The 23,179-nt window shown below is 45.1% G+C and overlaps 1 protein-coding gene across 3 annotated transcripts; it reads left to right on the top strand.

Moving 5' to 3' along the window:
• The first annotated feature begins 2,974 nt into the window (after window positions 1-2,974).
• On the top strand, window positions 2,975-21,919 carry SHROOM1 (shroom family member 1). 3 transcript variants are annotated; one of them, XM_040078357.2, is made up of 7 exons: window positions 2,975-3,181; window positions 13,697-16,492; window positions 17,069-17,139; window positions 17,852-18,433; window positions 18,810-18,960; window positions 20,129-20,401; window positions 21,305-21,919. In XM_040078357.2, exons 2-7 carry the CDS (start codon window positions 13,802-13,804, stop codon window positions 21,557-21,559), a joined length of 4,023 nt encoding a protein of 1,340 aa, XP_039934291.1. In that variant the 5' UTR covers window positions 2,975-3,181; window positions 13,697-13,801; the 3' UTR covers window positions 21,560-21,919. The 3 variants fall into 3 exon arrangements, with proteins under 3 accessions (XP_039934291.1, XP_039934290.1, XP_039934289.1); XM_040078356.2 differs by having other exon boundaries at window positions 3,042-3,405; XM_040078355.2 differs by having other exon boundaries at window positions 3,102-3,405; window positions 18,813-18,960.
• Window positions 21,920-23,179: the final 1,260 nt, after the last annotated feature.

Below are 23,179 nucleotides of genomic sequence, written 5' to 3'. Positions count from 1 at the left end.
AGAGGTTCCTCTGATCCAGCTCCCAGCTGAAAGAGCGGAGAGAAGAGACCCCTTTGTTTATTCTTTTACTTTTATACATTTGTGGGTCTAGCAGAAGATTGGCTTTTTGGTGTTTCCACCCCGCAGCCTCAGTGGCCAGACCAATTGTCAGTTACAATTGTTTTTAGGTTAGAAATATGCAAACAAAGGACAAAGAATGAAAAACAAAGGATTTGTTTATGTTACATCTGTGGGAAAGGTAGAAAACTGCTCTAATATTCTACAGTAACTAAAAGATCTGACTCCATTTACGAAAATCAAAAGGCTAATAAAGAAACTCAGAAAAACCAGGGTAACACAGGGGTGAGCTTTTTGCCTTGGTTCTGTCATGTTCTCTGACACTAATGTGTTCCAGTGTTTTAATTGCCAAGAGCAGCTCTAAATTCTCTTTGGGGGTGTCCCCATCACATCTCATTCAATCATTGTTAGTCATTAAACATCTTGCCCTGTGATTGAATCCAAGGGTAGAGCAAAGGGCAATTATTCAGGCCAAATCTACAGTGCTTCGTGTGAAGGCAGTGGGAAGGTTTAACTGCTCTACTTGTGACACATGGATTTATTGTGACATTTGGGGCCCTAAAGGAGCTTCCACCTGCTCCCTGGTACTCTGCTCAGTGTTCCATGTGTGAGTGTGACTGCAGAGCCCTGCTGGAATCCAGCCTTGGCACTGTTTGCCACTGTGAGATACACACCACCAGAGCTGCAGACCATATGAAACACTGAATAACTTCTTCACAAGGCAACTGGTTTATAAGTGAGGAGGAGCATTAGGACATGTGATTTATAGTTGGGAATATTTTATGTTTGGTGAATGTGCTGTGTATTAGTGCAAGTTACTGGTGAATTTTCCACTTGTTTAGAGCTCAGGTTTGGTGACACTGTGGTGACAGGGCTGTTTTCCCAAGGCTTTGCAGTTTTGCAGAGGTCCAGGTGATCTCCTGACGCTCTGCACCTTGCAGAGGCTTTCAGCACTCAGGTTATGTGGGGATTGTGTTGGTTTTCAAGGCTCCCACAGTTTTTACTGGGTTTGTCCTGACAGGAGTGTGGTTAGAAGAGTGTTGCTCATCCCCAATTAGCACACAAGAGACACCTCATTTAGGGACCTTGGACTCGCATGTGCATAGCTGTCTCTCAGAGACAGAAGTGGGCACTGCGCTGTGTCTGGAACAGTCTGGACACTGTCAGTTCTGATGTGCTGAAATGTCTTTAAAAATCTCTTTATATATATAGGGGCCAAGCCTTACAAAGATCTGTGATGAATGCCAAACTCTGCACAGTGAACAGCTCTGCTGCAGGGCTCAGCTGCTCGAGTCCTGGGAGAGGCAGGAGCTGGTGAATTATCTCTCTGAGGAGCAGGGTGGGAATGACAGCTTTGGCTTCCTCTGTTTTCTCATGTGGTATGCTGGAACCTTGATTATCCTGTAGGACTGAGGCCAGGCTTGTCTGCAGCACTGTTCCAAACCAGCCATTCTCTGAAAGACCTGCACAGACGTTTCACAAATGTACAAAATGTACAAAATTCCTGTGCAGAGGCACCCATGGAGTTGCCAGCTCTGCCCCCAAACCAGAGCTCTGCTCATCACTTGGCAGGAGAATTGCTCAGGTTTGCCTTTCTCCCCCAGTGCAGGATTATTTTCCTTCTCATTTCTCGGACTGCTGGAAATGTCCCCTTTCCTCCCCTGGCAGAATTGATCAGATACCAGCTCACTGCTGGGTGAAAATAGGATTCAATGCAATGACTAAACACTGAGTTGGTTACTGAGTAACTTCTCAGGAGCCTTTCTCCATACTTGGGGAGTTACTGAACAGGTGCTGGTGAGGAAAAATCGAGCTGTGGGATGGCCTGTTTGTATACAGGACTTTGAAGAGGAGCCTGGCTGCTCACAGAAAAACCTCAAATATGGACTAAACGAATAATCAGTGAATAGAATTCCAGAGGCTCTTCATGCTCAGGAGAAGTGGACTGAGACTACCAACAAATGCTCCCTGTCCTCTCCAGCTGCTCTCAGTGCACCCAGCTCCGAGCCCCCCGTGATGGCACAGCCTTGCTGCAGAGCAGGGGGCGGCCGGGCACAGCCCAAAGGCTCAGCCCGTGTCCCACTGCAGACCACTTTTGTCCTTCCCAACGCATGAAAACAACATAGCCACAGGAGAGCAGATTTTTTTTGTAGGAAATGTGGAAGGAATGCCCAGTGTTCCCTTGAGAGACAATACATAACAAATCAAAGAGCTGTGGTCTGCGTGGCATTATCCAGCTTAGTTTGAGGGAAAAAATAGTGGCACAAAATCAGCTTATTTTTTAAGCCCATCTGGAAACTAGTGGGAATTCATCTCACTGAATAAGGCCATTATAAATTATATCAGGCTTCATCACATATATTTGGAGACAGGAAGAATTTATTGCAGAGTCTTGAGTCGATTCAGAGTCACACAAGATAGATGAAAGCCTCAATCTGTGAGTCTTCTGTGCACTTTTATGAACAAAATATTTAGAAATAATTAAAAAGCTCCATGAAACAAAAACTGTATCATATAAAACACAGCTTCAGAGTTGCCTTGAGCTGCATTAACTTTTGCTGTACAACCCTTTTTCTCTCCCCCTAAGAAAACACTGTATAATCTTTTAAGCAAATCAGATCTAACCCCTTTGTTGGATTAAATGTAACTACTTTCAGTTGGATTTAATTCGTTTTTGTCCAGCAGCGCTTCTCAAGTGCCCCAGAGCAAGAGCTCTTGGCCCGTGCACAAGTGACCTCAAGCTGGGGACAGCACAGCGCGGGATGCTCCCGGAGCGGAGACATCCCGGTGGGATGCACAGCAGTGCCCTGGCTTGCAGGGCACAGAGCACTCACCTGGCCTCTCCTCTGCGGCCTTGGCAGCATATTCATGGAATTTTTCAGTCGTGCCCACGTGGGAGCCGTGGCCGCCAGCCAAGAGCTCAGGCAGAAACAGCCCCGCTGTTAATGATTGACTGGTGAGATAATGGAACAGCCCAGCCCAGTGCTCGCTGCTTTCCTTCTCCACTGCCTCTGCACCGCTGCTGTGCACCAGAGTGCCTCAGACCGGGGCAGTGACAGCCACCTGCAGCTGTGATGGCCGTGGAGCTGTCCCTGGGCCGGGGACATCCCGGCTGTGGTGACAGGTGAGAGATGGGGATCGCCTCTGACCCCCGGAGTGCCCTGGGAGCTCTCCAGGCTGTGATCTGCACAAGGTCTGCTCCTCCGGCTGTGAGATCTGCTCTGCGGGCACAGCTGGAACGTGGAACCAGAGCATTGGCTGCTGCTTTGTAAAGAGAATACTGGAGGGAGAGAATTTGTCCTGTCTGTACCCACTGTGCACATGCCTTCATCTCGCTCGAGCTAACAGGTAACCTGGTGTATGCAAAGGTTTCCCAAGGGTGGAACTGGATCAGCTTTAAGGTACCTTCTAACCCAAACCACTTTGTGTAGTTCCATGATTCTAACAAAACCAAACAACACCTCAGTGTGTGTGTGTGTGTGTTTTAGATGCCTGTACCTGGTACATACTGTTTTCAGCAGTTGCTGTGCTGTCTATTTGTATATTTGCTTTACGCAAGAAAAGAATGAAAAGAACATCCTGGTTACTCTGCTGTTTATATTGTGTTTGCTCTAAGTCTGGAGAACGTGATTCTGCTGACCCATGGTCTAAGTGACCGCTCCTCAGCCTGTGGATAAGTGCATGTGTTTGGGGAGGGATTCAGCCAGATCCCAGCTGCGGACCTTTAAGGGTCCCAGTGTGTGGTGGATGAGTTCACTGGTGTCTCCTGATAAACAGATTTTCCTTTATCTCAGCAGTGTCCCTTGAGCAGCTGGGGGACACCACACCTGTCCTTGCACCCCACAGGGCTTGATGCAGTTTGTGTGAGGGTGCCTGTGGCACCGTGGCACCACTTCCAGGTGGTTTGGGAGGTCTCAGCTCTAGGGGAGGTGCAGGGTGTGCTGTCCCAGCTCGGCAGCGCAGGGCAGCCAACGGTCCCGCTGGGGAGGGATGACTTACACGTGTTGCCAGAGCCCATCCAGGGCCAGGCATGAGCTGGTGGATGGTGGAGAGAGAAGGAAGCATAACGTTGGACAAACAGGTGTCCGTGTGCTGAGTTTTCTGCCAATCCTTTCTCCCAGCCAAGGGCTGACTCTGTTCCCAGGTGCCCTGCAGAGCATCTGCTGCCAAAGTCCCTGTGCCCCCATCGAGGCACTCTTCTGTAACAGCCAGCCTGGAAAGAGAGGAAGGAGCAGGATGGATGTTGGAAAATATTAAAACCACATTTTGAAATGTTTAACTTGGGGCTGGAAGCTGTCTTGGGCACACATGATTGCACCTGGACACATAAACTTCAGGGCTTGTCCTCAGGATCTCTGACTGAATGATGAACGATGGCATTTTCATAGGGAAGCGAATGTAACCAAATAATTGAGGATTTGTATAATAATCTGTAACAGAAAAATTCTCTTTAAAATCCTAAAATTATCAGTGTGTTGTAGTGTGTAAGGGACCAATTGCACCCCTGCTGTGGACATGGAGAGTCTAGAGAGTCACCTGGGTCTAATACAACCACAGGAGCTCTGCTCTATCCGTGAGTGAGCAGATTATGTGGGGTTTTTTAGAATAAATAGGTCTGTGTTAAATGGTTTTGGTAAAAGGGCTGGCAGGTAGATATTTTTACACAGAAAATAGCTACCTTGGTACAAAATGTGCTTAATGATTCTCCAGCACAGTCAATGTTTGAGGCTAATGGTGAAATGCAGGTTATAGAGAACTGATTTGGGAACTCAGAGGGGAAGTTCTCTAGAATGGGTTAAATATAGAAAGGTGGGTCTGCAAAAACTCACACCTTTCTCTTTGGATGGGGACTGGCTGTTATGAAGTGCTACAGACAGGGAATCATTTGGTCCCTGCTTTATGTACCCAGCAGACCCTCTCACTGAAACTGCCACTGCTCTGAATTACTCAGCTGTTAGCAGAGGTGAATACCTGTCCTGGAATCACCTGCTTAGGGAAAGTCTCTCACAAACCCTCTGAGTGCTGCCTTTTCCCACAATTGAATCTATTTATGCTTCCCCCAGCATTTTCCCTCTGACATGTCCTGCCAGTCCTGCAGCACATCTGGAGGGAGGCTGAAGGAGGGTGGGTTTACTTTAGATACTGAGAAGAAATTCTCCCTGTGAGGGTGGTGAGACCCTGGCACAGGGTGCCCAGAGAAGCTGTGGCTGCCCCATCCCTGGATGGCCAAGGCCAGGCTGGGCAGGGCTGGGATCGACCTGGGGGAGTGGAAGCTGTCTGTGCCCATGCAGGGCTGGAACTGGAGGACCTTTAACGACCCCTCCAAGCCAAACCATTCTGTGATTCTGTGATGCTCTTTGCACACCAAGGGTTTGATTTCTGCCCCTAATTCTGAGCAACCCCCACCCCACCACTAAACCTGCCCTAATGTAACCATTGGATAGTTCCAGATTAGTTTTAACTACTAATCCAGGTTTCCATATTTTCTTGTGGAAGCCAGGGATACGTTTAGTGAGATTAAGCATAAGCCCAGACCAAAGCTATGGGAAAATACTGGAATGCAATATTTGCCAAAGGAACAGAGATGTCTAATATATTATTTCTTGTGTATATTTGGTGGTTTCCTCTTGTTCCAGTGGAATGTTCTGTAGTAACTGGATACAGCATTACTGTCTGCCCCAGCCCAAAGGCAGGCACAATTAAGTTTAACATCTGGATGAATTAGACTGAAAACAGACATCCTCTGCAAAGGAATAGTTTCTGTCTCCTATGTCAAAATAAGAAAGAGCTAATGGCTTTTTAAAAATACCAAATTAATTGATATGACTTCATAATGCTTGATTTATAGACAAGAAATGGAAGTGCTAATATTGTTTGCCAATTATATTTTAGACAGCTGCTATGAAAGACTGGAGAAGTTACATGATTTACTGAGGGTAGTAAGGTATTAAAAAAAATTAATTGGTAGTTAGGAGGAGTGCTGAGAAGGTGAGAGGCCAGGGTTCTGCTCCTGCTGTGGGACTCAAATGACTTCATGGTAAGGCAGAGTCCTACTGGTGTGGCAGTGTATAACTGAAGTTTGTAAGATGTACTCTGAGGTACAGGGAGATTGTTTTGTTAGATGAAGCTGCATTTCCACATCCGTGCTTGCTTTCTCTCTGTTCCTCTCGTGTTTCCAGTCTCCTCCTCACTTGTGTTCAGTGTTGGCAAGTTTTCCAGGCACCACAAGCTGATTCCTGTGCTCTCCTGTTCTCAGGGATAATCTAGGTGAGACAGCTTGACCATGTCACCCTCTGCTCTGGGAAGGTCTGGTAGGATTCTCTGTGCCATATTTTACCTGTCAGTATTCCCTAGATGGAAGTGACTTTGGGAATGTCGTGAAGAGAGTGTATGTCTGTGTCTTCATGAAGTTCATAGCACACAGTCTAAAGCTTGCTAAGTTCAGCAAAAAGCTTCTTTGTACATTTCAGGACCAGGGAATGAATTTTTTGATCCATTTGAAGCCATAATTTAAATTATATAAACATATGTTTCTATACATAAATAATACATATAATCCCACTTCATTAAGGCAAATTAGACACTGCTCCTTCCCCAGGCAGTGCCTCTGGATCCATCCTTGCCTAAAACTGGAGCAGGAATGTTTGTTCTCATTGCAGGTTTGTCTGTGGAAAACACAACTACAGCATGTAGAAATTGGAATCTGCAGGGTTGTTCTGGCAAGGACTCTTGGACTGCAATTACAGAGCCATCCATAACGCTTCTGAGAATATTTTTTTATAAGAATAAAGCATATGTAGGTGCCAGAAAACCACAATTCTTCAAAGATAAGATGGCTTCATGACATTTCCCAGCCAGCCAACCCTCACTAGTAAGTTTGACTGAGCATCAGCTCTCCCAGAGCTCTGATAAAGCTGGAAAAGTCAAATTGTGATCCAGGCAGTGCTGGGAACACATTGGGTTTGGGATGGGGGCAGCTAGTGAAGCTGCCTGTTATAAGCACTTGGGTTTTTCTAATTATAGGCAATTAATAATGAACATGTCTTTAAAACTGTGCTTGCACAGGATCCTAACCAACCACCAACTCACAGGATTCTGCACTAAAACCCTGTCAGTGAAAGGAGATGTTGAACAGGATTACCCCTATTTAATGGCCAGTTCCTTCTCTTTGAGCTTGACTTGCTTGTGGGAAGCTCAGTGCAGCCAGAAGTAGGTCAGGGGAACTAGGAGAATTTTATTTTTCCCTGCTGTTTCTTGGACAGCCCCAGCAATCAACATGGTATAAGTGAGAAAACATCTTTATCATATTTCATTAAATTCTATTAATTAGTTAATTTGATAATATATATATTAATTCTAAAGACATATGTTTAAAAAACAACAGTGTCGTTGGATTTTTTTTCTTTTTGGTTTTTAGTATTTTAGAGTCTGTAATTTTTTAATGCTCTTGTGGTGTTTTTGTAGCCTGTAAAAGCAGTATGGGGGTACGTTTATGGCATCAAATGAACTTGATTTGATTTTAAAAAGAAATAAGGAAAACATGATGACATTAAAAGAGATAAAATGGAAATGGTTGGGAAGAAATGCATATATTTGGGATGACACTGCTGGCAAAATCATTTTCTGAGAAGCACTGACAGAGGTAGAAGAAACAATAAGTATTTGGTGTTTAATAGAATAGGCACTAATGCTGATGGAAACCAAGAGAAATTGTTGAGGCTGAATAAGGAAAGTCAGGGAATTCAAGGACAATAGAGAGGTATGTAGTGGGTAACTGCTCTAATTAAAAGGTCAGACCCTTTGAGCACCCTGTTGGGCGCTCAGAAAGAGTCTCTCACGGGGCTGTGAAGAATTGCCAAACCAGATCTTCCTCATTAAATCCTTGGCCAGAGATTGGGCCATAGCTCTCACCACCAAAAGCCATTTATTTGGGCTTTTCATCACCCAGTAGGCACGTTAGACAAATGCCAAATGTTCCTGCCCATCCCTATGGGAGGTGACACCAGGCAGGTGTAGGATGGACCCATCCCAGTGCTGTGGCTCCAGCAAAGCTCCCATGCTGGTCACTAGGGACCCCTTCCTTCTCTAGAGAGCCTGCAATAGCAGGGTGAGGAAGTTTAGGGAGGTTTGTCTGTGCCCCCACACATAAAAGGGGATACCGAGATGCATTTTATTACTATTATTTTCATCCTTCTCTCAATTTCTCACAACACTTTGATAGCCCCAGAAAGCCTCAAGTGGGTTTTACTGGAAATGTTTACATTCCTCAAACCACGGTGAAATTTAGTTCTGTGCACATAAACCTCCTCTAAATCCCACTGAGGCTCTGTTTGGGGACCGTGTGACACTTTGAATCCCTGGCTCCCAGTAGCAAGGTGAGTCTCCCACGTTGTCGGGGGCTCACCCCAACATTGAGGTGGTTTCAGGGTCTTTGCTCCCCTGTGCAGCTCCGAGCCAAGCCGAAGGAAGAGACGGAGTTCTCAGGTTTAGATTTCTCAAGGTTGCATACTTCGTTTATTTTTTCTTATTTTACAATTTTCTCGGAGTCCGACAAGATGTTGGCAGCTGCATGGATTCCTCACGTCTCCCCCTGAGCTGGGCTGTCCTTATCTTTTATACTAATTACTACGTATTTCTTATTTACTATTTCTTACCAATGTCCATCACTATTACTAAAAAGGTCATCTTTACTTTGACCCAATCCTCACTAACTACTTTGTGCCACGTCAATGCAGCAATGGAGTGAGGGAAGGAGAAGGAGAAGGAGACAACGCCCCAGATTCTCCATCTTGTCCCCATTCACTTCAATGCTAGAAACCTAAAACTACTATTTTCTCATTCTGTGATAAGCTAAACTACTATTTCTCACATTCTTGTGGCCTGTAAACCTTCTCTCAGTGTAGGAAGTTTTTCCCATGGACTGAGATCAAAGCCAGTGTCTCTCTGAGCCCTGGGCTGGGGTCCCAGACCCCCCTGCCCAGGTCCCTGACCCTCCAGGGCAGCCAAAGGAATGCCCTGGACTCCAACACCACGTGAGATTTTCTCCTTGGGTGTTGATGTACAATATCCTTGGTGACCATTACCTACCTGCACGATAGTTCTGGAAATTGCACTACATGAGAAAAACAGTGATTAGAGTCTACAGAAATCTTAGCAAAAAAAAAAAAAATAAAGATTAGCAGAAAGTGGGTTTTTTCAGTCAACCAAAGGCAGTACCATCTGCTATGTTTGCCTTCCTGTTTGAAACCCACAGTTGAAAGTCCAAGGGGATAACATTGTTGATTACAGGCTAGAAACAAATAATAACAAAGGAGAAGTATCTGTTAAAAAAGGCAGAGAAAGAGAGAAATTGTGAGTTTCAGAGATGCTGGGCACAAAGGCAATGCCAGCCACGCTTTCCTGAATGTAGTATCCTTCCATTTCCCTCACCCTTTCAACAGTCATGTCAAAGTGATGGAATTTGAAGATTTCGGATATTTGTCTGGAATTCCTGAATATTTCAGAGTCTGGGCAAAGGAGCAGCTCTTATTTCCAGACATCTGATACCTCAGAGGCAGAGTCACTGAGAACGCATCCACGTTGTGCAGGGGCGTGGGTTTCTGTCCAGGAAGAGGGGATGGAGAACGGGGAGCCTGTGCCAGGGCACCAGCCGTGACCTGCTGAAGGTTTCTGGGATGCCAGAGGCTGCACCTGACACCCCCAGGACTGTGGCCTCTCTAGGCTGCCCTGGGAAAGCCAGGAGGATCACCTGCTGATCAAAGCAAGAGCCTCTCAGGAGATCTTTTGGTAGCAATGGGATCTCGTGGTCTGGGGAGCAGATGGGTCAGGTGCTGCAGAGTGTGCAACAGATTGGAATCTGAAGAATTCCAGTTAATATTTACATCCAGTGTTTACCCTTTGATAAGGAACAGGTCATTCACAAATGTGGACATGACATAATATTGGCAGGTTGGTCAAGGTGTTTGCTTTGCATTTTGCACACTTGTTCTCTTCTGGAGAGCACTTGTGTCCTGTAGTTGGATCCACATTAACAGCTGTGGGTTTCCCCTTTATTTTCATGGGGTCATTTGTATAAAAAGGGCACTTACACAAAAAGGGAGCGAGGAAGGTTTGAACTCTGCTTGTGTTTATTAAGGAAAATTGTCATTCTTGCTTCTGTGATGTAAAGATGGTGTTGGTCACTTCAAGGGAACTCCACTAGTACACAAATTATTGCAGACTGTGTTATGTGCCAGGGGGCATCTTTCCCGGGTTGTTGAGGGCAACCCAGAGACTTGGTAGAGAGAATACCTCTGTTTCTGGTGGGTGATGATTTGTTTGGGCAAGCATTGTATATAAGTGCAGGTGAGTTACAGATCAATTATGGCACCTAGCAAACTCTAAATGAGGTCAAACAAGACCAAACTATAATTATAATAAATCTTGCCCTTATAAGACAGGTAAGTTGTTCACTGACTGTGCTCTGGAGTCACTAGGTTTTCCCTGTACAGAGTTAATTTACCAGACATGAGGCTTTGATATACTGAGTTGGTTGCAAAGAATTCAAGATTGCACAATGCAAATCACCTTTCCCTAGAACAGGGAACAAGTTGATGTGGATGGAAGTAAAGTTAGCCTCTGTTTTTAACAACAAAAAACAACAAGCGAACAACTTTGGCACTTCATAGGTCAATGGTGGCTTTATTTCTTCCTTGGTCACGGAGTGAATACACTTCCCTGCATCCCTGCACTGTTAATGCACTTCTGTGGGAGGACAGATAGAGAGAGTGCTGGAGGCACTCTTGCCCCCCATACATTGCAGCTGTATTAATTACCAAAGAGTGGGACAGCCCTGCCCTCGCAGCCATGGGTGTGATAAAAGTGAGATAGCTGTTAGAGAGGCAGCTGGAGTGTGCTGGCCATGCTCTGAGGAGGGAGGGACAGGAGGGTGTGTGAGGGACAGAGAGGGTAAGATGTCATGCAAGGGTCAGACAGGGTTAGGTGGCCGTGCTGGGGACAGGGAGCAGCGAGCTGGAACTGCAGAAGGAAGAGAGAAGAAGGAGAGAAAGAGCCAGAGCTGTGTGGGGCTGCCCATGGGAGGCATATAGAAAAGGTATGAGGGGCTTTTAGATAATAAGGTGTTGATGCTCAGAGCCTTCTTTGGTGTCAGTCCTACCTCTTCCATCACATTTCCCTTCATCTTTCAGTGGGTTTAGTTCTGATATACTTTAATTTAACATTTTTATTCTTGCTTTCAGTGGTTTACAATGCAAGTATTGCAAGCCAGTCTGGAATAGCACGTTGTATTCCAGCCTTGCCAGAATACATCTGAGACCCAGAGGCAGCACAGTCCAGGAGGGAGCTCCACCACCTCCCTGCTGAGAACAATAATGTCCTTGTTCATGTCAGTTGAGTTTTAAGGACATTAATGATTTTCTCTTAGATGGGAAAGAGAGGGCAGTTTCCACATAGTTCCTTGAACACATTGAGATAAACGATTCTGCTTCCAGGGCTTAAGAATCCTGAATTTAGAATCCTCTTTAAAAGAAGTAAGACAGGTTTTCCCTAAGGTGTATTTCAGTATCAGTCTGAGGTTCTTACCTCAGTCTTCTAAGATACTGAAATTATATTTCCTAACACTTCTGGTATCATTGTAAAAACCTGAGTCAAAAATTCTTCTCTCTCTTGCCAGCTTCACTGTAAATCCCACTGAGGAGTTTGAAACAATGGGGGAAAACAGATCTTGGGAATGACTGCTACAGGAAACCAGGAGAGCGCTTCCATTGATAGACATGAACTAAATCACAACAGTGACTTGGATTCTACACATTGCTGGGAAAAGTTAGAGCCAAATTCTCATTGTAAATCAGGGAGGCTCCATTAACTTCCGTGGAACTGTGCCAGCACATCCCAGACAAAGACTCGGCTGGGTCTATTTACAGCACCACCAGTAAGAGCTGCTTGGAGAGGTTCCACCGGGGGGAAAAAAATTAATTAAAGCAAGGGAGATAAGAATGGCAGAAAAATCTGTCTTCTGGATCTCTTGTGGAATGGTTTGATCCTGTGCACCCACAGCACCTTCAAGTACTCCCTACCTCTGCCAGCACAGTGAGACCCAGGGATCCCTGCCATGGGCCAGGCTTCCAGGGCACTCTGTCTGCCTAGGGAATGTTACTGCAGGGTGATAGATACACCGTGGTGCCCTCCCAGTCTGCAGTTAGTGTCACTGAAATCATTCCACTGCTTTTTTTCCCCTCAGTGGTTTCAGAAAATCCGAAGTTTTCCTTTTACCAAGTATCTAAGATTTTTTTTTTCTTTAAATTCCTCAATACTCCATGGTGAAAAGGATGGGGAAGGGCATCACCAGCCACTGATGCTTCCTATTTCCTTTGTGACCCTATTAGTCACAGACAGACAACTAAATTTCACAACTGTGTTTTAAATCACCTGCAAAGAGGGAGAGAACTCCAGACTTCCTTGAGTTGGTTTCTTACTGAAATGTTAAAAAAAAAGAGACAAACACCCCAAAAATCCAGCAGGCAAATTACCACTTTGTGCTGTTAGGCTGTTTTCATTTCCCAGAAACTAGTTAATCTATTTCATGTGTCCCACCAGTCCAAGTTTCATTTATAGATTAACTTGTGTATTTTGGCTCCTATCCTTCTCTTCCTTTGGCTCAAAATGAATGATACCAGGACTGTCTTTGAAGCAAGGCAGGAATGTGATTTTTTTTTTTTTTTTTTTAATTAAATTAAAGAGAAACATCGTGCTGAAACCTCTCTTTCTGCCAGATTTTGAGGTCCCATCACAGAAATATGATATTGGGAATGGGAGATTAGTATCTGGTGAGTTCAATCTATATGAATAAATCAGACATGTAATATTCTAGAGGGATCTGGACACAGTCTGTGTCTCTTCAGAAGGCTTTTTTTACTGGAGCAGCTTGTTGATGAAGCTTTTCAAGATGGTTTGTTTTCTTTCTTTTAATAACCAGTTTCTAGATCTGGTATAAATGAGAATTACTAAACAAGGTTGTTGATGAAGCTTTTCAAGATGGTTTGTTTTCTTTCTTTTAATAACTAATCAGTTTCTAGATCTGGTATAAATGAGAATTACTAAACAAGGTTCTGGGGAGCACCACGCTAGTGCCAGGTTCAGTTTTTCATTTGGGGCTCCTAGTGTGGGAGCACATCACAGGGTTTGGAGCTGGCAGAGGTGGGTGAGAGGCTCACACTGCTGCTGTGAGAATCTCCTGCTTGTCTCCTCCTGGCTCATTGGGTTGCTGCCTGAGGAGATCCATTTGTTAAACTGAACCTATGGGCACCATGCACAGCAATCAGAGAGGAGCTGTCAAGTGCTGCTGATAAACACAGGCTGTTTTCCAGACTCTGCAAAAACTGTGTATTTGTTGTGAACACTATGCTGGTGCCTTTTCCTTAGTCCATTTGGGGGGTTGCAGGGGAGTTCTGAGCTGCAGCCGTAAATATTTGGCCATCTTTTAAAATCTGTGACTTGGGACAGATTCTGACAGCAGAATATCTCATCAAGAGGCTCTGTCAGTCTCAAGCCACTTTTTACAGGACTCTGGGAAAGGTTTTCCAAGATGTGCCATGAGAATCCTCCCACTGAGTCTTTTTCACACATTTCTCTTTCTTTTCAGGATCCTCTAGACATTATTGGAATGTAACTGCAGGGAAAAATGCTCATTTCTAACAACTCGGTTGTGGACTTTTGATCAGACTTGGATTTCTGGAAATACTACAACATGACTTCAGCTGGGAATGAGATAGAACGATGGACTCACAGGCAAGGTGACAGGACTGGGAAGCTGGTAGAGCCTGTGGCCTCTCCTGAAAACGATCATCTTTTGCCAGTGAAGTCAATCAGCAGCATGGACCATCTCTTGCACCTCCCTGGCAGGGCAGACTCTGCTTACAGCTCTTTCTCAGGAGGATCAAACGTTCCAGAGTACCCCCCGCCATGGTGCCACGGTGAATATTTCTGTGTGCCTCCAGAGCAGGTCCCGTACATGGACTCGGAATATGTGACAGGAATTTATCATCTCAGTGCTGCACACCCTGACCCCAGCTCCCCCCAGGCACACAAGGCACCCGAGCTGAGCACCCACAACAGCGGCAGTCTCCCAGATGGCTGTGGGATTACTGCACCCCAAAGGACTTCAAACCAGGGACCTCCAGCCCTGGCAGCACCCCCACTGTCCCCTCCCACGCGAGCCGACAGCTACAGCATCACTGACAGACACCTGGGAAAGCCGAGAGAGAGACGGGGCTCTGCGGGGCACCCCGAGGGCAGCGCGCAGCCAGCTCCTGGCGTGCAGGGCAGGGAGCCAGCAGATGGGGATGTGCCGTGGAGCCAACACTGGGACGCAGTTACAGAGCAAGATGTAGGGCCTAACAGGGAAAAGACTCTGGAAAACAAGGGCCTTTCTTCTGATTTTACAAATGAGGTATCGAAGGTTCAGGCATTAAAGACAGAGGAAAGCGGAGAGCGGAGCCCATCACAACAAGCTACAAAGAGAAGCAATCCACACATTTTCAGCAGACCTTCTTCATTCATTTTTCAAGAATATTTAAAGACAGACTCTGTGGTGAATATCCCCAAAATACTTTCTGCTTGTAATTCAGGTTATGCCAATAAAATTCCCAAAGAGATGGACTCCAAATCCTATCACCAAGCACATTCCAACCCCAATGCTGTTAATGATACACAGGAAGGCAAACAGTGCCCCAGGGATGTGCCTAAGCCAAGCACCAGAGAAGCAGCTCTGCCAAGCACTGTGCCAGGGCCCAGCCAGAGGAAAGAGTCCTTGCCCTCTGCTCAGGGCCCTTTCCATGCTGAGTGGCATTCAGACACGGATCAGGATGTGTTTGAGGACAGTTCGGAACTAAAATGTATGGAGAATGCTCTTTTAAATAAAAATGCTCCCAGGAAGCTGAACAGTTATGCAGACAAAAATCAGTGCTATGATTCTGCAGGAAAAATTATGAGCAATATTAGGGAACCAGTCCCAAACCAGCAAAACAAAGTGCAGAGATCACCACTGTCCTGCAGCTGCAATGCCGTGGAAGGGGAGCACCCTCAGTGTGAGGAGCTGGATCAGGGAAGGAAGCAGTGCACAAGCCAAATGGCTTTTTTCAGACCAAAGGAAGATTCCACATCTCAGTCATTACGTGAAGTCCAGAAAGAAAACCAGGGTAACAACAGCAGTCTGGAACAAGAGGAGCCTCCTGCTCAGAAGCACCAGCCTGTATTTCAAACACAGCTCTCAAGACAGCTTCAGGAGGACCGTGCTGGTGAACAAATAACCAGGCAGGCAACTCCCATGCTTTACTATCTTTCTGCAGGGAAAACCACCAACGTCCTGCACCCCAACAAGGATTCAAGGAGGTCACCAAAGGAAATTCCATCAAGCAGCTATGCTGCCTCAGCACAGTGTCTAGAGATACAAAGAGAAGGCCATCAGCTTCAGAGGAGCAGCCACCACCATCAGTGCAGTGCTGATGATCTCCTGCTCCAGAACAAAGATCTCGTTTTTAGGAGTCTCGCCTCATTCACAGAAGAGAGTTTCCAGAATGACTATATAGAGAAACTTAAAGTGGCTCAGCAAAAGGTTCTCAAAGAAACCTCCTTTAAAAGGAAAGACTTACAGATGAGTTTGCCTGTCAGACTGAGACAGAAATCCTCTAAAAGGCCGTCAGTTGAACACCTTCGGTCTTTCTCATTATCCAGTGCAAGTGAGGATGCCAAACCTGTTCCTGGCTCCCCTTCTCATCTAGAATCCTTGGAAAGTTTCAATAGAAATGAAGAAATAAGGAGGCCACAAAAAGGTCAAGCCGGGGGAAGGAAAAGGGCAACCCAAGAGCAAAAGAAGCTATGCTTCTCTGAGCCTGAGAAGCTCAATCACCTAATGGATAAGGAAGTATCATGGAGTCAAGTTAGGGATGAAATCACTGAGCAAGAAGCAGTGGCATCCAGGAGAAGGGATCTGGAGAACAGGGGAAGGGCATTTTCCAGTTCAAGTGTCTCCAGGACAGAGCTGAAACAAATCCAGCACAGTGCGCTGATCGAATACATGGAACGAAAGATCAGTCAAAGACCAGGTGGTTCACAACACCTCCCACTGCATAAGCCACCCCTGCAGAAGAGGCTCTCAAATCCCAGAGGTTCTCCTGGCCAGATTTCCTACATAAACGGAAGCAGGAAGATGCAAAATGATGAGGTTTTCTGCCAACTTCTCTCTGAACAAAGGCCACCAGATGTTTTTCCTCCTCTGCCTTTTGCTCCCCCACCGAACGTGACCAGCAGGTGCAATCCCAGCAAAGGGGATGGGAGCTGTACCAGCAAGTGTCCATCAGCTGAAAGTCTCCCACAGGCAGGTGGTTCTGCATCTGGGAGAGCTCCTGAGAGACCAAAATCCACTCCTTCTTCCACGCAGGTAAGAAACTCTCGCTGTGATGACGGAGAGAGGGACGCCACATTAACACACCGAGGTCATGCACCAACAACAACCGTTCATCCTCCAGCAGCTCCTTTTATAGGGCTCTCAAACTTCCTGTGCTTACAGACAAGAAGATAAAGGGCCAAAAATTAAATAATTTAACATACCAGTAAAATTACCCTAGTGAAGAGACTGACAAACTTCCACCAATGCTGAATTTCTGAATTGTTATGAGAGTAGAGGTATCTTCAGTTGACAGCTGTTCTTTTGGTTTTCTAGGGGGGGGAAATGGATGCTACCTAGGAAGAGCATAATAGCAATTTAATTAATAAAAAAGAGGTAGACAAAAACACCCCCAAAGATTAAAAAGAAAAGAAAACGAACAAAACCCAAACCTTTCCCCCTAGGGGGGGGGAAAAAAAAAAAAAAGGGGGGGGGGGTGGTGCAGAAATCTCTGTGCACCTACTTAAAGACCTACCATCAGCTTCCCTTTCTGGGGAGAACAAACATGGGAGTAAAACTCAGCAGCTGCCTGAAGGGCCGGTTGTCGCAGTGCGCTGTTCTCCCTTCCAGGACGCGTGCAGATGTGCCAGAGGTGCGGCAGCGCCGTGCCCGCGCTGTGCGAGCTGTCCCGGCATCGCCAGGTAAGGCTGCAAGCTGTGCCTGCATACAGCCCATGTCCCCACGGGGCACCCCCGGCGCTGCTCCCCTCCTTCCCGCTCGGGATGCTTCGCTGTCCGCCTGGGAATGTTCGCCCGCTCCTGTCGGGTGCCCCTGAGCAGCTGCTCCATCCATCTCTGGGATCGCAGCTCCCTCCTCCGAGCTCTGGAGAAAACAGCATTTCCAACAGCTCGGAGATGCCCGGTCCCGGAGAATGTGTGTGATCAGGACGGGTGCAACAGGGGCTCTTGGTGTGTTCTTCTAAATGGGGAAAACAAAACAAACCAACAACAACAAACCGCCGCCACCACAAACCTGGGCCATTTACACATCAATAACTAGGAAGCTTGTGTTTTAACTCTCCATATTTGCTTTGCTAGTTTGAGGAGCATCAAGGGAAATAAAACATCTGAAATTCTGTCTCAGCAAGGCAGTGATGCTGTCTCTTTTGTAGTAAAAGGATTTCCAGTCTTTCAAAATATCCCAGTGGTTTCTGGAGACGTGAATGGCTTATGGAGAAAAAAAAATTAAAATTTTTCTTAATTTTCCTAGTTTAGCTGGTTAGCATAAAAGTAACTAAAAGTTCCAGACAGAACCATAACATCAGAAACATTTGATCATAATTCCTAAACAGTGCAAAAATATCTGATACAGAGAGAATGTCTCAAATAAAAGTAACTGTCTTCTTCCTTACAGTTTCCGTGATCCTGCCAAAAATGGATCCAAGACTCCTGAACACAATGACATCACTGGACGTGTGTGTGGTCAGGATAAAAAGGAGCAGACTCCTGAAACCTCTGTTCCTGTCCCAAGAGGCAGAAGCAAGGAGACTGTTCGAGTGGAGGAGGAACGAAGAACTCAGTCTCTGAGTGGGAATGTTGCACTCAAGCACCCAGAGGAGCAGCAGCAGCCTGCAGCTCCTCCAGAGCAGGAAATGCATCTCCACACAGCATCAGCTCAGCCTCACCAAAGAGACAAAAGTCCAGCCAAAGGTTTACTTGCCCAGGAAACTTCCATGTACAGCGACCGCGACGATGCTCCCCTGGAGAGAGAGACACACCTGCCCAAAAGGAGGCTGCAGTCTGCTCAGGACCAGCGAGACCAGGAGCTTGCTATGGAGATCATTGCCAAAGACACTTCTCTGGTGGACATTCTCATGCCTCAGCCTCTTAGAAAAACTGCCTTGGACCTCATGGAGGGTTTGTTTCCTGTTAACATTTCCATGCTGGATAAATCGCGCAGGAAAAGGGGAAAGGTACAGCATGTCCAGGAGAATGAGTAAGTAGACAAAACCAATTATCTAGCACTTTGGTCTATTTTAATGTATAGATGTTATACGTACTAATAGTAAGATGAACTTGAGCATGTTGTTTTATTTTTCTTTCGTTCGAAAAGCATATAGCTCTCTGATTTACATACAAAGAAATATCTGAGGCTAAGGGTATATGATGGAAGAAAAGTGGTTCCTTATTAAAGGGACTGTGAGAGACCTAGGCTGCACATCTTTTGCTCTCTATCTTCTAAAAAATTAGAAGATCTGTGATGAGAAGAAAGGAGAGTGATCCTGAAGTCAAGATGGATAAAACCATGAATTCAGTGTTTGTGAAGAAAACTGTAAGTGTTACCTACAGGTATTTATTTTCTGTTCCAATAGCAGGAAAAGTCATGGAGATAGACCAGAAGAATGTCTGAAATCTGAGCATGAAACAAAGCAAAGGAGCAAAGATCCTGCCTCTATGGGAAACCACATCCTGAAAAGGAACAGAGAGATCACAAACGAGCTAGATGACATCACATCTAAGAAAGTATGTAGATGGCCATCACAGGAACCACTGTTTCTCCATCACGACAAAGAAATTCTTATTAATGTCATTATTACTGTGGATGTTTTTATCCCAATAACATTTCACAAGTAACTTTGAATCCATTTTTGCCAGTAGGTGAAGTCCTGGCAAATTGGCATATTGGTCACAAATGGTAGCATTTGAATCCTGACTGCTTTGACTCAGATCTCTCAGCTGTCATCATTAAAGGTTTCCTTGCACAGCCAGCTCCTGTGCAGCAGCAGTGAACTCCCAATTTAACACTCAAATCTAATCTCAAAATCTGTAAAATAAATTAGAACTGGCAGTATAAATAAGAAATATTCTTTACTCTGAGAGCTGGCAGCAGCTTCTGCACATTCCAGTGTCCAATTAATTCCATACATGCAGAGCATGGGGGACATAGCAGGACAGTGATAGAAGTATGGAGCTTGGAAGGGCAGTTATGTAGCTTTGCAGAGTTAGGTGGGCTTTTTCCCCTGGCCATGCTCCATCTCAGGAAATGACAATCTGCCTTCCTGAAGCTCTTCCCGCTGTGCACATTACCTGCTGTCTTGCTGCTGCTCCTGCTCATTGTCCAACTTCCAAAGAAGCTGATGATGTGTTCCCACTCAAGTCTTGTGGCCTTTTTCCACATAATTTCCCTACGAAACAGCCTCCTCTGATTACTTTTCTACCCAGGTACTCTGGCCTGCTTGAATTGCCCATTGGAACTGACTTTTTCTGTGCACATGATGAGTGACATTCCAATCACTTCTCCCAAAGCTTGGTACAGAGCTGGGACTTCATGCTCATATCTTAGAACAACTCTGTGTAATCATGTTGTAATCTTTATTGCAGTTCCTTTCTGACTGACTGGAAGCTCTCTGAGCCAGAGAATATATCACCAGCTAAGGTGATTACCAGTAATTTGCTTTTCAGAGTTTGAGAATTAAGTACAGCTTAGAAAATATTGCTGCTTTTCCCCCCCTTTTTTTCATTCCTGTAGCTTAAAATTATTTTAAAAGTCAAAAGTTTGGATAAGACAACATGAAAAAAAATCCATTCTCTAGTACTGATATGGATCCCCTTTGTCAGTAACAGTTTCTGTGATTTTTTTTTTTTTTCTTTTTTTTTTTTTCTTTTTTTTTTTTTTTTTTCTTTTTTGCAGCTGGAGCTCATGGCCAGTCTCCAATCCAGGCTGCAGGCGCTGTGGGAGGAACAGGAGCTGGTTCTCCTGGAAGTCAGGGAATGTGCCAGGTGGGGTGAGGAGCTGGAGGTCATGGTGCAGGACCTCTGCAAGCCCAATGAATTTGAGCGCTACATGATGTTCATTGGGGACCTGGAGAAGGTGGTGAGCCTCCTGCTCTGCTTGTCCAGCCGCCTCGCCCGAGTCCAGAATGCCATGAGCAGGATGGATGGCAACACAGAGGCTGAGGAGAAGGTGAGTGACAACAAAGGCGTTGAATTTGTGTGGTTTGCTTCTTTCCAGGTGCAGCTATGCTCAGCTCATTTGCCTGACTGGGAGCCAGACAGGGTTAAGGGATAAAGGGATTTTTACCTTGATATTTAATAAGGATCCTTATGGTGCAGCACTTCGCTAAGGTGGAACGCACCGATAGATCACGTATACAATTTACAGACCTTACAAATCAACGTATCTAACAAAGATGCCCCAGTGAGAGGCTTGGATGAATGGTGTGATTTCCCCCCCATCCTGAGGATGGGCTAGATGTTAGTTTACAGGATATGGTCTAGAGGGGGTCCCGGTTTCTGAAGAGAGCATAGCTGGTCTCCAGCTGAGGGGTCTCTAGGGTGTTTGGTCTCTTGGCTTAAAAGAATACCAGGCCAATGCTAAGTTACCAGACTTAAGGAATTACAAGTATGCATGCTAAAAGTACTGAGGATATATAAAAGGTATATAAAAGAAAAGGCAAAAAATCATCTTGGTATCAACATGGACCTTTTAATAGAAGCCACTCTATCTTTTTAATATGGCACTCTGGCCACATGCAACACACAAGCCCCAAAGACACATGCCTTAAAGAGCTTCTAATTCTATAAAGATTGTTACAGAATACTTTAAAATGACCAGAATGTTAAGTGTATTGATTTTTTTTTCATGGGGGCAGCACAGGGGAAGCGAGCCTTGATGGCATTTACTGTGCGTTTACTCCTACAAGCCACAAGAATGAGTAATTCAATTGGAAAAAATCTCAGGTGGAACAAAAAGACCACAAGAGGAAGTGATTAAATTAAATCAACTGTGGCTTCCAAATGAAGAAGCAGAGCCTGCCAGGAATGATGGGTTCTCATGGTGTGCTGCTTTGTTTTTTGATTCCATTAGCAATCGCTGAATGAACGGCACCAGCTCTTGTCTCGACAGCGGGAAGATGCAAAGGACCTGAAGGAGAATCTGGACCGGAGAGAACGTGTGGTCTCTGGAATCCTTGCCAAATACCTGACAGAGGAGCAGCTCCAGGACTATCAACACTTTGTTCAAGTCAAGACCTCCTTGCTGATTGAACAGAAGGACCTCGAAGAGCAGATTAAATTTTTCGAAGAACAATTAGAAAATCTCGAGCAAAGCATCGCCATCTAACACCCACCACCAGGCCAGACATTTTTATATGTGATTTGTGATGTTTCCCTCGAAATCCACAAGTACTCTCATCAGAGGGCTCAGTTTGGGGGATTCCTCCTATCTTGTTTTTGCCACAGCATTGACAAGTGTTCAGGTGCTCTGGGATGCTCTAGGCACACTCTGGACGTGCCCTCCACTTGGACAGTGTCTCACAGTGTGTAGCAAACTGCCTTGTGGACATGACTGATAGGATTCATTGCTCCTATTAACTGAATCTGTATTTCTCTTCTTCTTGTCTGTCCATCTGTTTCCAGATTGACATCATCTCAATAAAAGAACCATGCAAATATTTGCCTCTTGTGGGTGGGTTGAGTGTTCGAAATGAAAAATTATGTGGGTGTTCAGATTTGAATTGGTGATTGCACAAAGCCATAGGAAATGTTATGGACTATTTCAGTGAAACTCCTGCACTTGTTTCTACTGTTTTATGTGTGACACAGTAAAAATACACTGTAATGAAAGAAAATAGAAAGAAAATAATTATGTCCTTTCTTGGCAGTTGCCACCCATGAGTCTTTCCTGGCTCTGTGTAATCCTGATTCAGGGATTAGAAAGAATCCTGTTCAGAGGTTAGAAAAAGGGTGGTCTTCATTGACATCAAAGAGCCAATCAGTGATGTAGCCAGTTTAAATGAACTGTTTTGGGAATCATGAACTCTGAGCTTATTCCTGAAGTGTCATTTGCAAAGTCCTTGCTGTGCTTTTGAAGAATTTATTTTTCAAGCAGTACCTTCAGGGGTTTGTTTTTAGGTGGTTTTCAATTGTTTCCCCCCTGAATGTGGGGGGAAAACTCTGCTGCAGACTGGGCCAGGAGGAACCACTGGAAGAGATTATTCAGTTTCAATGAGACTTTATATAAATCCCTTGACAAAAATCTTTTAAGCCAGTGTTTGCGTTGAGTCAAACCAGTGATGTTGTTGTATTTAAAATCTCAGTGGTTTTTGTTTGCAAGAATTCAGTGAGAACAATATGCACCCTAAACTACATACCTAGACCATGAATAAGGCAGCTACTAATTAAACTCAGACTTCTTCCACAGCCAAACAGATGTTCATTGTGCCATGATGCTGGGCTTTACCAAGAAATGCTTTACTAGTTATGTGTGTCCTGGCTGCAGTAATTATCACCACCACGGAGAGAAGCTGTCGTGTTCCTGAGGACTCTTCTTTGGAATTGCATGTCACTGGGCACAAGAACTCAAGGAGCACAGTGACCAAGCTGCTGAGTGTTCTTAACACCTGAGGGAAAATGGCCAGACCCTGTGAGTAATCTGCACAGTGGTTCTCAGAAGGTCATAAATACAGGCTTTTAGTACATAAATCTGAAAACTGCCTTTTGAAAATAGTCTTTAAAATAACAGAAGCAATGTTAATGGAGTCAGTGGAGAATTTATAAAATACTAGCAATGTTAAATGAGCTGTTTACAGGATTTGAGAAGCCTGACTTGAAGGTGCACTTTATTCTTATTATTCCTAGCCGAGGGAAAAACACCTGATTGGAAATTGGTGTTTTGTAATTTAAGCTAATGCTTGCTTTCAAGGGGAAAAATGGGTCTGCCCATTTTCTGTTTAGCTTATCT

Source organism: Hirundo rustica, chromosome 14, assembly GCF_015227805.2.
Source record: "Hirundo rustica isolate bHirRus1 chromosome 14, bHirRus1.pri.v3, whole genome shotgun sequence".
Taxonomy (NCBI): domain Eukaryota; kingdom Metazoa; phylum Chordata; class Aves; order Passeriformes; family Hirundinidae; genus Hirundo; species Hirundo rustica.
This window is presented reverse-complemented; position numbering and strand designations above follow the sequence as displayed.

Coding starts and splice junctions, on each gene's coding strand:
- SHROOM1 (XM_040078357.2), top strand. CDS start 13,802: ATGACTTCAGCTGGGAATGAGATAGAACGATGGACTCACAGGCAAGGT. Junction 17,140..17,851: donor AGCTGTCCCGGCATCGCCAG/GTAAGGCTGCAA, acceptor TCTTCCTTACAG/TTTCCGTGATCCTGCCAAAA. Junction 20,402..21,304: donor ACACAGAGGCTGAGGAGAAG/GTGAGTGACAAC, acceptor TGATTCCATTAG/CAATCGCTGAATGAACGGCA.